We start from the raw sequence: 14128 nt of genomic DNA, 5'->3' as shown, positions 1-14128 counted from the left end.
CTTTTAATTCGGTACTCACCTCCCCTCTCACACTGGTTCCTATAGCACTTGACCTTACTCTCCTATCTCTTCTTGAACTTTTCATCCTATTAATTCGGGTGTCTTTCGTAACTTTTCCTGTACTCTCTTCCCCTTTAACTCCATCCTTATACTCCCAATTTGTAAACCTCTTGCCCCCGCTATTTAGTTTAAACCCACTCGTATAGCAATAGCAAACCTGCCTGCCAGAATGTCGGTCCCCGTCCAGTTAGGGTGTAACCCATCCCTTTTGTACAGATCACTCGTACTCCAGAAGAGATTCCAGTATATAAATCTAAATCCCTGCTCCTTGCACCAGCCCCTCAGTCACACATTCAGATCCCCTATCTCTCTATTCCTGCCCTCACCATCACGAGGTACTGGAAGCAATCCAGAGATAACCACCCTAGAAGTCCTGCTTTTCAGTCTTCTTCCTAACTCTTTAAACTCACATTGCAGAACCTCCTTCCTCTACTTCCCTACAACTGCAACATGACCACCCAACTTCCCTAGGTCAGATGGGATACATACAAGGTCACCAAGTAATAGTAAGTAGTAGAAATGTTGTGTTTTGAGCTGAAGTGAATACAGTGGAATTCCCTCAGGATATGCACAAGATCCATTGCTTTTCTTATTAACAATTAAGATTTGATGTAACACAATTCCAAAATCGAGATGCGAAAATTTGAATGTTTATGAACTGTGAGGTGGATAACAGAAGAATTGCGAGCAGTAGATGGCAGGAGAATAGTGAATGTGTGATAACAAGAGTCAAGGGCACGTTCCAGTTAGAGTGAAGAGCAAGGCAGGTGGGAATAAGGAAAGGGAGATGATGAGAAAAGCTGAGGCCCGGGTCAGGAAAAGGATGGAACTCTGGTTAGGAAAAGGATGGAACTCTGGTCAGGAAAAGAAGGAGGCAAAGGAAAGTTATAGGCAGCTTGGATCAAGTAGAAGAGTTTCGGGTAGTGAGGAGCATACTTAAGAAGGAAACCAGGAGGGCAAAAAGGAGGCAGGAGATAGCTCTGGGAAATAATGTTAAGGAATATCCAAAGACATGATATGTACATCAAGGGATAGAGAATAACTAGAGAGAGAATAGGGTTCCTCAGAAACCAAAGTAGTCACCTCTGTGTGGAGCTGCAGGAGATGGACAAGGGCCTAAATAAGTATTTCTCCTCTGTTTTTACCATGGTGAAAGACATGACGACTGGTTAATGCATATCTCTTGAAAACAGTCCATATTTGGGTTGAAGACATCCTAAAGCATTTGAAGGTAGATAAATATCCTAGGCCTGAACGGATATAACTGACACAGTGAGAACCTAGAGAAGAGATTGCAGAAATCCTGGCTGAGATAAATGAATTATCGTTAGAAATGGGTGAGGTGCTGGTTGTCTGGAAGGTGGCTAATGTTATGCCTCTATGTAAGAAGGGCGACAGATGGCGCAATGGGCTATGTGTTCGGCCGGCAACCGGAAGGTAGCCGGTTCGAATCCCGCTTGGAGTGCATACTGTCGTTGTGTTCTTGGGCAAGACACTTCACCCACCTTTGCCTGCGTGTGAATGTGTATGAATGTGTGTGAGTGATTGGTGGTGGTCGGAGGGGCCGTAGGCGCAGATTAGCAGCCACGCTTCCGTCAGTCTGCCCCAGGGCAGCTGTGGCTACAGAAGTAGCTCACCACCACCGAGTGTGACTGAATGAATAATGCGATGTAAAGCGCCTTGAGTAAATAGAAAGGTGCTATATAAATCCCATCCATTATTATTTTAGTAAGAAGGGCGACAAGGAAAAGACAGGGGACGAGAGACTAGTGTGCTGTGGTACACTGTGCAACATCTGTGGCAGGCAAGTTATTGGAGAGGATTCTGAGAGGCATGTGCATGCATTTGGATAAACAAGGGCTAATTAGGGATAGTCAGAATGGTTTTGTAATGTGGGAGATTATGCCTTACTAATCTGATTACATTGTTGAGGAAGTAACCAAAAAGGTTGGCGAGGGCAAAGCCATACATACATGTTCTCTATATTGACTTCAGCAAGGCATTTGATAAGAGACTGCTTTGGAAGGTTAGATCGCATGGGTTCCAGGGAGAGATAGTCGACTTTATAGATAATTGGCTGAGGGGGATGGTGGAAGGTTGTTTTTTGGATTGGAGGCCTGTGACTAGTGGCATTTTCAGAAATTGATGCTGGGCCCATTGCTATTTGTGGTTTATATCAATGATTTGGCTGACGATGTAGAAGGCATAATTAGTCAGTTTGTGGATAATAGTAAAGTGGGTGGAATCATAGATTGCAAAGATAATTGTCAAAAATGATAGCAGGATCTTGATCAGCTGGGCGAGCGGGCTGAGGAATGGTTAATGGAAGTTAATGCAGATGTGTTGTATTTTGGGAAATCAAAGTAGGGCAGGACCATCACGTTGAATGGCAGGGCCCTCGGAGTGTTATAGAGCAAAGATCTAGAAGTACATGTACACAGTTCCCTGAAACGGTTGTCACATGTAGAAAAGGTGGTCAATAAACATTGTTACATTGGCCTTCATTAGTCAGTGTATTGAGTATAGAAGTTTGGACGTTCTGTTACAGTTGTACAAGACATTGGTGAGACAGTATTTGAGCAGTGTGTTCAGTTTTGATAACCCTGCTATAGGATGATGTTAAGCAGGAAAGAGTGCAGAGAAGATTTATGAGGATGCTGTCAGGACTCGAGAGACTGAGCTATAGGGAGAGGTTGAGCAGGCTAGGACTTTATTCCTTGGAGTACATGAGGCTGAGGGGTGATGTCATTGAGGCATATAAAATTATGAGGAGAATAGATAGGATGAATGTACAGTCCTTTACCCAGAGTAGCAGAATCTAGACCTGAGAACATAAGTTTATGGTAAGAGAAGAAAGATTTGGGAAGTCGAGGGGCAACCTTTTCACACAGAGGGTGGTGGGTATACGGAACAAGCTGCCAGAGAAGATAGTTGAGAGAGGTACAACAGCAACATTTAAAATAACTTTGGACAGGTACATGGGTAGAAAAGGTTGAGAGGGATATGGGCCAAATGCGGAAGTCATGAAGAATCTTTGATGAAAAATAAGTCATGATAAACCACATGATGAACATCGCTTCAGCCACATGTGGGGTATTTTGTTCTGTTTTGGACAACACATTTTTGGAATGATGTAAAGCATTTTAGAGAGAATGTAGATGAAATTTACTAAAGTTATTTTGAGGTAATTGACTTTATTACTGAGTGGATTGATTAGGCAGCTGGTTTATTCTTTGAAGCTTGCAAGGAGATATGATGTAGATATATTAAATCATGTACACTATAGACAGAGCAGATAGAGTACTATTCACATTGATCATGAAATCTAGATAATTGACAGAAGAACCAAACGTGCAATTCAAAAGAGCTTTTGTGTAATCAATGACAGTTCAGCGAAGGGGGACTCTGAGTAAGATGGCCAAACATCACAGCTGTAAGTGGTAGCGTTTTTTCTAAAATCAATATACAGTACAACAGGAAGTGGTCAAGATCAAATTTTAGTAATATAGATAATCCTGCAATTCTGCATTCATGACTCTCACCGGACAACACTGGTCGATAAATGTAATCATGTAGTACCATTTATTAGGTACAAATGGCTTATTAATCTTCCACTGTTAATAACCAAGAAACATACTCGTATATATGTCTGGAATTACAACTACTATATTGTGTAAAGACATCCAAGGGACATCCATCACACATGCCAGAAGCAGTCTCTAAGCTCGTTAGAAGTCCAAATAAGTCCAAACACTTGTTTGGAGATCCCCCTTCTATGAATGGCGTGCTCTGAGATACCCTTTAGAGATTCCATCCCCAGGAAGTGGGAAAAGATAAATGATGAAGAGCTATAAAGGATCAATCACTGGTCCCCCTTATCCATGCTTCACACCACTTACCACAACCCTCTGCCCAAAGTGGAACCGCCTCTTCCAACACCCAATTGCCCTCCCCTTTGGAATCCATTGTTAATCTCCAATTTCGCTGCAGCATTATCAGTGGCCTTATTTCCTACTAACCTTCTCCATTCTTCACCCATGTGCTGTGTCCCGAACAGGGTATGTTATGATTGTTTGAAATAGTTACATTTGGAAATTATTTTTGTTTTATTTCTCTAGTTTTCATTTTCATAATTTAAAAAAATATTTCAAGTTACTTTATTTACCAACTTTTTGTATTCCATTAGAACAAATATAAACTGAACTTGCATTACTCAACCAGTATTTATTTGCATTACTCAACCAATGTTTATTGTGTCAAGTGTTCACATTTTTGTCTCTGTTTTACCTTATTTTCCATTTGCCTCCATTATTTAATAAAACTAGGTTATTATTCAGAAACTACTTTAGGTTGGCAAACCTGTTGCCCCATCTAAGAAGAATGTGATTTGTCTAAAGTTATTTATATTTCAGATGATTTGATTTTATACACACATGCTTCGATATTGCAGCTTTACTGCTTAATTATGGCCGGATTGGTACAAATATATTTCCGTTTCCAAATGAATATTTAAAATTTCCCAAAATATATGCTCACTAATTGGTGTGACTACATTCAAGTTAACTTTTCAGGAAGTACAGCAGTACTGAGACTATTCACTGTCTATTCATTTGATGTTCCTCATCAGCTTTAACTGATGAACCATTATTCAGTATTAAATTGGGTAGGATAAAGTAACTGAGGATAAGGAGAACAGCACTCAGTTATACTTTACCATGCCAAATTATAAAAGTAGAACATCAATAATTGTACTATTTAAAGGAAAAAAGCACTGCTTTCATTTTATATATTTAACTGATGTCCAGAAACCAGGGCCATTGATCGAGAGGCATGTTACTGAAAGGCACCTAGACATCTGTATAATTTCAATGCATGTGATTAAATTAAAAAAGTTTGGAATAAAATACAAATATTAGTAATTGTACTGCTAGAAAATACCAGATTGATGTAATAAAACATCTGATTTATTGATGTTCTTCAGGAAATAAAATATTTTCCTAGTCTGAACTGGAAGTGATTCCAGGCTCACCAATGTGGTTGACATTAAATTATCCTCAGAAATGACAGACACAATCAGGAAACTGGCAATATTCAAACAAATAAGTAAACAAATAGATATTGTCATGGTCATTACAATGTTTAGTTGGTGTAGCAGCATGGTCTTCCTTCAAATGTATTTATTTGACTGTGATGGATCTGTTCTGACCAGGTACAGGTTATGCAGAGTTCTTTGACATCAGACCAATAGTTTTCTGGAATATTAACAGTTTAAGTTTTAGTTTTTAGTTTTTACTTTTAGAACAACAGAGTGAAAACAGGCCCTTCGGCCCACCGAGTCCACTCCGACCAGCGATCCCTGCACATTAACATTATCCTACACACACTCGGGTCAATTTACATTGATACCAGGCCAATTAACCTACAAACCTGTACGTCTTTGGAGTGTGAGAGGAAACCAAAGATCACGGGGAGAACGTACAAACTCTGTACGGACAGAGCACCAGGTTCGGCATCAAACCGGTGTGTCTCTGATGCTGAAAACATTGTAAGGCTGCAACTCTACGGCAGCACAACCGTGCAGCTCTAAATTAGATCTCCAGATTACTGAATCAACAAATCATAAATTTGAGTCTGTATCACTGAATTTGAATTTAAAATGAAGACTGTTGCAAAACACAATCTGGGTCACAAATGTCCTTCAGAGGAGGAAATCTGCTATCCTGCCTGTCCCAATCTGGTCGAAATGACACTCCAAATCCCTCAGTGTCATTGGCTCTTAAATAGCCAAACAAGAGCAATTAGGTAGAGGCTCTGCCAGTTGCGCCCAGATCCCGAAAAAACAAAACAAGTTTTGTTGGTGCAGTGGTAGAGTTGCTGCCTTACAGCGAATGCAGCACCGGAGATCCGGGTTCGATCCCAAATACGGGTGCTGTCTGTACGGCGTTTGTACGTTCTCCCCGTGGTCTGCGTGTGTTTTCTCCGAGATCCTCAGTTTTCTCCCACACTCCAAAGACGTACAGGTGTGTAGGTTAATTGGTAAATGTAAAAATTGTCCCTAGTGGGTGTAGGATAGTGTTAATGTGCGGGGATAGATGGTCGGTGTGGACCCGGTGGGTGAAGGGCCTGTTTCAGTGCTGTATCTCTAATTTAAACTAAACTAAAAAATTCCTGGAAATAAATGGCAGTTTATGATTGATTTGACATCATTGAGTATGTATGTTTGTTTCCCTAATACTATAACTGCTCTTATGTGCTGTGCTACTTAATTTTAGGCAAAGAAAGGACAAGAAGTGCAGAAAGGACCTGAAGTTGAAATAGCTAAATTGGACAAGCTACTGGCCCTGGTTAGAGACCCGGATGTCAAGGAGAACTAAGTAACCCTTGCTGTGAGGATATTTAATCAATGTTTCCAAGCATATCAGTAGTCATGTATAGATTTTATACATTTCCATCTTCATCTACTAACCAGTCTAATGTGACATCCTATATATTCCATTTATAAGTACAGCACAAAATCCTAATAGCATTTAAAGGTTTTACATTTATGTATTAAGATTAACCTGTCAGACATAATACATTTATAATTACATGTTTTATTTCTCCTGATAATTATAAATTTTCACATGATGATCCAGGAAATGAAAAAGATTTATAAAATTGGTAGATTTCTTTATTTGTGTTCATCCTACAAATAAAGTCCTGTATTTTGTTTCAGTATGGATAAATAAATACTAAATAAAATCCCAAACAAATTGTCAAGAGGGTCTTTCTTAATTTTCTGTGCTGATAATTATTTTTGAATTAATTAATGTATCAAAGTATTGATTCCGGATTATTGGTGAAACTAAGGCTTTTTACTCCACTTCCATCAGTTGTATTTCCAGCCTTTTTGATTTAACTCAGATTTCCATCACATGCAAAATTTTGCATTTGGATTTGCCAATAGTTTATTTTCAATATAAATTAAATATGCCTCTATGAGTAATTTCCTTTTTTGATCTGGAATCAGCTCCACTTATTCTCTTACAATCTTTTTCCTATCGGTCATAGATTCACTTTTATATTTGCCACCAGTTTTTTCAAGCTCTTGCTTTGACAAAATGTGCTTTCAATTTTTGCTTCCATTCTAAGCTTTTTGTAATCAGACCAGTGTTTACATGTATTAAGAACCTCATATCTGTTGTACACTCTTTTTGATCATCCGTGGAACTCTGGCTATAATCTTGCTATATTTGTTCCCTTATTGGATGAGCTAAAAAGTCTCACAGTAAAGGTACCTGATTGTTTGGTATTTTCTGGCAAACCTTTATCCCAAATTATCCTGACCCATGCCTAATCTCATTCCATTGATAATACTAGCCCTTAAACAAAGCTCACTCAATCGAGTGTTTTTGCACAAGCTTGAGAAATTTCTCTGCTCTTTGTTCTATTATTGCTCATTGCTACATCTGAAAACTCCTGACATGTTTTTACAGTATATCCCAGAAAAATGTAGCTGCAGAATATATGACTTTCAAGTCTTCAGCAGATCAGACTATTAAGGACCAATTAATTATTTCCCTGGATCTGCGTTACCTACTGAATATTTCCCATTGTTTTCACTTTTATTAGAGTTGGAAAATAATATTGTTTTCATTACTTACAATTATTCACTGAGGTTACATTGTTTTTGATTGTATGAAGTAACTGAGCATATCTGTGTATATTTATTAGCGGTGGGGGAGAAAAGAAGCCTACTGATTTATAGCAGGTAATTTTATACCCGACATCTTTTTGATCCAACTTCAATAACATTAAATAAACAATTGTGGGGATATTTTCATAAGATACAATGACCAGGTTGCATGCCGAATTGTATATATTGTTACATTCCCAATGGTTCATCAGACAGATGAGTGATAGATGGTATAGATCATTAAATTATACCTAATTATACCTAATAATAATAAATTATACCTCATTGAAACATATAAGATTGTTAATAGCCCTGTCTCACGGTGCGAGCTGACCCACGAGGTGCCCCGAGTGAAAGACTCGTGGTTGTGTACGAGATTCCAAGTGCATAATCAAGAGTTTAACCGAGTTCCCACGGGTTTGACTAAATTTGCTGTTTTCTTGTCATTTCTGCGATGTTCCAAGTTCGTCTCCCGAGTTACTAAGTTCCTCTCCCGAGTTACTCTTGAGCCAACCGCTCATGAAGGTTGAATGAAGGTTTGTTTTAATAAGCAACAGTGTTAAAGAAGACATCTCCATCATGCGGCTTTGAGTTGGGGAAAGGAAAACGAGAGATGTAGAGTGAAAGGTATGCACAAAAGTAACGATGATTAAGGGAACAGGCCATTCATTGTTAGCTGCTCCAGTTTTGTGTCCGTCTTCGGTTTAAATCAGCATCTGCTGTTCCTTCCAACACATTTCAAAGTGATTGAGGTTTTTTTTTCGTAAGAGATTTTTTTTCACTCCCTGTTGTAAAAGGCTGCACGGATTCGTACATGGTGACTGGTACTCTGAGGGCAACGCGTTATGATGTGGTTTTGTTGAAGAGCTGGGAGAACAATGTTGACAGGTTGCATACAGTCAGTGTAACCACCAAGGTCATTAGATTAAGTTACGAAATATGTCTGTGTACTAACACATAAAATACTCCAAAACAGAGCTAATGCATAAAAAGTGCGGGCGGCGTTTTATTGAGTGAAGCTGAATCAATAATGATCTTATCTCGATTTACTTTTGAACGAGTTCATTTTAAGCTGCTGCCTCATTTTTTCAGTGGCTGCCCGGTAAGAAAAATGGGTTTAACCGGAGATACATTTTAATATGTTGTCAACCTCCCGTGTTTATCTGAGTAATATGTTTTCGGCAATCTTCCTTCAACCAGTTCGGCTGCGGAGTAAAGATTACTGTACACTTTCCTGGGATTTCCGAAATAGTGGGTCTTCTCCTGCCGCCGTGTTATTTTTTATGTGTAGGAAGGAACTGCAGATACTGGTTTAAACCGAAGATAGATATAAGAAACTGGAGTAACTCGGCGGATCAGACAGCATCTCTGGAGAAAAGGAACATGTGACGCTTCGGGTCGAGACCTTTCTTCAGATCCTTGTTTAATGCCTGACGATTAAATGTTCTGAAATGGAAAAGCGGAGATTTTGGATATTCCAAAGACGCAATAAATCCTTTGCAGTCTAAAATCAAAATTAACCCAGCAGCCAAATGCAGGGTGGTAGGAGAGGTTTAGAGGGATAAGGCCAAATGTGAGACAAGGTCATCCCTCAGCCTCCTGCGCTGCAAAGAAAAAAAACATCAAACCTATCCACCTTCTTCTTGCAACCCAAGCCCTCCAGGAAGGACCTAGCTTGGCATGAACAAGTTGGACCGAGGGGGCTTTTTCCTTGCTGTAACACTCTATGACCCCCCCATAACCAAACCATGTAAATCTCTGAGCGGGTGCTATTCTTGACGCGCACGGACGGAGATTGTGACAGAATCCCTGGTCTACAGGCAGGACACAAAGTTGGCGATGTATCGGATTCACAGGGACATTGGCCACCCCCTCGCCTCTCAGAGTATTTTTTCCCCCTACATTCTTCCTCTATTTGCGAGGCCTCCCTTTAACTGAAACACTCCACTTGATCGCTCTCTACCGCAGGGATTTGCTCCCACATTATGTAATTGTTTAGAATTTACAGCATGGGAACAGGACCTTTGGCCCACCGAGTCCATGCCAACCATCGATCACCCGTACCCAATTTCTCGTTTATCCCACTTTCGCATCCCACACACTAGTGGCAATTTACATAAGTCAATGAACCCACAAACCTGTACATTTTTGGAGGTTTGCTCCTCCGTTCTGCTGGTCACAATAATTATGAAATATATGTCAGATAATTTATTAACCTGGGGGCTGTAAGTGGAAACTAATGGAAGGTATATTTAGAACATAAACACAGAAAAATAATTGCTTTACCCAAAGAGTGACAAATGTTTGGAATAATCCTGAAGGCAGAGAAGAGTCCAAATGAAATCATGATAGATGTAGACTCACGAGTCACTAAGGTAAGTGCATGGGCCACTGCATTCTTACAACATGTTTAAATGTTAACATTTTTAACTTCAAGAGTACATTTTACTCGTGGAAAACTTTAAACATGTTTGAGTTTTTTCAAGAGTTAACAAGTTTCATGGGTACCTGCCGTTAGCGCCACGAGTCGCTAAGTTGCGTCCACGAGTTCCAACGTTCCCGCTACGTTAATTGTACATGATTGGCACGAGTTAAATTTGTAGAACATTTCAGGGGTCTCTGGGTTTGGACACGCTAGAGGCAGGAAACATGTTCCCGATGTTGGGGGAGTCCAGAACCAGGGGACATAGTTTAAGAATAAGGAGTAAGCCATTTAGAACTGAGACGAGGAAACACTTTTTCTCACAGAGAGTTCCAGTGGGCGCGACTAACGTCGCAGCGGCCTCTGCAGTCCGTCTGTCTTTTTGTTATTTTTTTGTCCCGTTTTAATGTAGTTTTTAGTTGTTTTTGGTGTGTGTGTGTGTGTGTGTGTGTGTGTGTGTGTGTGTGTGTGTGTGTGTGTGTGTGTGTGTGTGTGTGTGTGTGTGTGTGTGTGTGTGTGTGTGTGTGTGTGTGTGTGTGTGTGTGTGTGTGTGTGTGTGTGTGTGTGTGTGTGTGTGGGTGTGGGGGTGGGGGTGTGGGTGTGGGCTTTTAAAATTTTTCCCCTGCACGGAGAACCCGACCTTTCCCTGTCGGGTCTCCGTTGTCGTTGGGGCTGCAACGTGGAGCGGCCTCCAGCAGGAACGTCCTGGGGCTCCAGTCACGGAGCTGCGGAGCTACTCACCATCATGGAGCTGGCCGAGACCGGAGCGGTGGTGGCGCGCTGCTGCGACCCGAGATTCGGAGGCTTACCGCAGGCCTGGTGGACAGTGACACCGGGAGCTCGCGGGTCCCTGCTGGGAAACCGCTTTTCGGGGCTTCCGCAACGGCGACTTCTCCCGCCCGAGTGGCGGGGTCGAGGATGACCTGGAGCGGGGCCTTACATCATCGCCCAGCGTGGCTTCAACAGCTGCAGGACTTTGCCAGCGCCCGCCCGGGGCTCCAACAACAAGACCCGGAGCAGGGCCTTGCATCACCCGGCGCGGCGTTAATGGCCGCGGGACAATTGTTATCGCCCGCCGGGGGCTCTGGCTCTGCCTTTGACTCTGACATCGGGGGGAGAGGGAGGTGCAGGGGAGAGATACGTTTTTTTTTGCCTTCCATCACAGCGAGGTGGAGATGCACTGTGATGGATGTCTGTGTAAATTGTGTTGTGTCTTGGGTCTCTTTTTTCTTGTATGTATGACTGCAGAAACAACATTTCACTTGAGCCTCTATGAGGTTCAAGTGACAAATAAATTGTATTGTATTGTAATTCTCTGCCTCAGAGGGCGGTGGAGGCAGGTTCTCTGGATGTTTTTTCAAGGGAGAGCTTGATAGGGCTCTTAAAAACAGCGGAGTTAGGGGATATGGGGAGAAGGCAGCAACGGGTTACTGATTGGGGATGATCAGCCATGATCACATTGAATGGCGGTGCTGGCTCGAAGCGCCGAATGGCCTACTCCTGCACCTATTGTCTATTGTCTATTGTCTAATGTGGAGGCTGTAAATCCAAAAGTCCAAGTATTTCTAACAATCTTAGGATGTATGTATTGGCTGCCACAGAACCCAATCATTCTATGCCATCATATTCCAAAATATTCCCAAACCGTTAACTCCCACTTCTATTTCCTCTGATGGTAAGCATTATGAAACTCCTGTGCGATAGCTTCCTGCACTCTCATCCTCGTAGATGCTGCCTGCCACTGCGCTGCATGCCCGAAACATTGAGACATGTATAAAGGAATGTATGTAAGAGTAACAAAAACATTGCAAACATCTGAAGGCTTTGACAAATTTACACAGTAAGATATTAAACGATGAAAGAAATGATACACACATATGAGAACATTCCATAGAGCCATAACATGTACAGTATGGTTTCTTAGTTCTTAATTCCCCTACCTTGGAAAAAAGATATGTATATCCATCCTAACTATCCACTCATGATTTTGTACACTTCTATTAGATCACACCACACCCTCTTGTGCTCCAAGGAATATACTTGCACAACCTTTCCCCGTAACCCAGGTCTTTGAGTCCTGGCAAGACCCTCAAAAATCTTCTCTGGACTCTTTCCAGCTAAATATTATCAGTCCTGCAGCAGGGTGACTAAGAAATAACACCGTACCTCAAATGCAGCCGCAGCAAAGTCTCGTACAATTGATGCATGACGTACTATCTTCATTACTCAGTGCCCTAACTGATGAAGGCCAATATACCAAAATCCTCATTCACCGCCCTCTCTACCTGTACCATCACTTTCACGGAACTACATACTTGTATATCTCTGCTCTACAACATTCCCCAGTGCCCCACCATACATTGTGAAGGTCCTGGCCTTATTTGACTTCCCAAAATGCAACTTATCTGAATTAAACTCCATTAGTGATGCCTCGGCCCACTTACTAAGATGATCCATGATCCTGCTGTAATTCTTGACAATCCTCTCCACTGTATCTGATACCACATATTTTAGTGTAATCTGCAGATTTACTAAACATGCCTTGTACATTCTCATCCAAATCCTTGATATAGATGTGAAGTAGCAACGAGCCCAGCAACAATCCTTGAAGCACACCACTAATCAATGGCCTCCAGATGGAAAAAACACCTTCCACCTTCTACCACCACCTTCAACTTTCTACCGTGAATTCAATTCCACGTGCTGTTTCATTCTCTCCCTACATCCCATATGATCTTCCAGAGCTATTTACCAGTGGAATCTTATAAAAGGCCTTGCTAAAGTCCACATAGACTATATTTATGAGTCTGCCCACATCAACCTTCTTGCTTACTCCCAATTAAATTTGTAAGACATGACTTTCCATGCATGAAATCACACTGACTATCCTTAATCAATCCTGTTTTCCAAATACATGTATATCTTATCCCTCAGAATCCTCTTCAGTAATTTATCTACCATAGATGTTAGGCTTATCTATAGGTCCTATGTTTTTCGTTCTAGCCTTTCCAAATATGGGCACATGATCCATCCTCCAGTCTTCCAACATTTCACTTGGGTTGCAGATACTCTCATCCATGTTTTGTTATCTCTGAACTTGAACACTCTAACAAAATGCTTGTCCAGTCTTCCATGTTATGTGTAGAAACAAGGAACACCAGATGCTGGTTTACATGGAATATATATAAAAAAGACACAACTCTCATCCATATTTTGTTATCTCTCAACTTGAATACTCTAAAACCAGCTTAGCCAATTTTCCTTGCCAAATTGTAGAAACAAGGAACTGCAGATTCTGTTTTAAAAGAAAAAAATGAAAAAGACACAAAGTGCTGGGGGTAACAGTGGATCAGGCAGCACCTCTGTAGAACATTTCAGGGTTGGGACCCTCTTCAGACATTTTTGTCTTCCTTGTTATACGATACGATACGATAAAACTTTATTCATTCCCGGAAGGAAATTGGTGTGCCGACAGTCACAACACAAAAGGTACACAAAAACTTGAAATTAAAAGTGAAAAGGAAAAGAAAAAGATGAGATTGTTGTCTGGCTGCCGTGTGCACAGCGCCTTCACTGGAACAAGTGAACAAACAAACAAACTGACTAATCCCCTGGGCAGAGGATTCTAAACTAGAGTCCCACACCTGGTCCCCGTTTGTTCTCCCACCGTCTCTCACAGTGGTCCCCCCATGCCGGTTCCCCATTGTCTTCTCCTGCCCCCTCATACTCATCAACTGCAAAGCCTCACCTTCACAGAGTCTCCCGCTGCCGCTGAGGCACCCGGTTACTGCCGCCGAGCCTCCCACAGCCACCGCTGAGGCTCCCATCACCGCCACCGCTGAGGCTCCTTCGACCCAGACGGGCCTCGCCACCTGGCTTCACTTGGGAGGCCTGTGGGGCTAGTTGGGCCCACTGGGGCACGTTCTGGTCTTCAGTCGTCGTTCTGGTAGTCAGCGCGGTTGTTCGGCGGG

General features: G+C 41.7%; 1 protein-coding gene across 1 annotated transcript in view; it reads left to right on the top strand.

Annotated features, from left to right (window-relative positions):
* The window catches only part of dnai1.2 (dynein, axonemal, intermediate chain 1, paralog 2), a 139520-nt gene extending 132703 nt beyond the window's left edge, over positions 1-6817 (top strand). The window contains exon 21 of the mRNA XM_055632318.1: positions 6333-6817. Within this exon, the coding sequence (XP_055488293.1) occupies positions 6333-6434 (102 nt within the window). The 3' untranslated portion in view covers positions 6435-6817. The remainder of the gene's footprint in view (positions 1-6332) is intronic.
* The last annotated feature ends 7311 nt before the right edge of the window (positions 6818-14128 follow it).

Source organism: Leucoraja erinacea, chromosome 1 (genome assembly GCF_028641065.1).
Source record: "Leucoraja erinacea ecotype New England chromosome 1, Leri_hhj_1, whole genome shotgun sequence".
NCBI lineage: Eukaryota > Metazoa > Chordata > Chondrichthyes > Rajiformes > Rajidae > Leucoraja > Leucoraja erinaceus.
The sequence above is the reverse complement of the archived record's forward strand: the minus strand, read 5'-3'. Positions and strand labels throughout refer to the sequence as shown.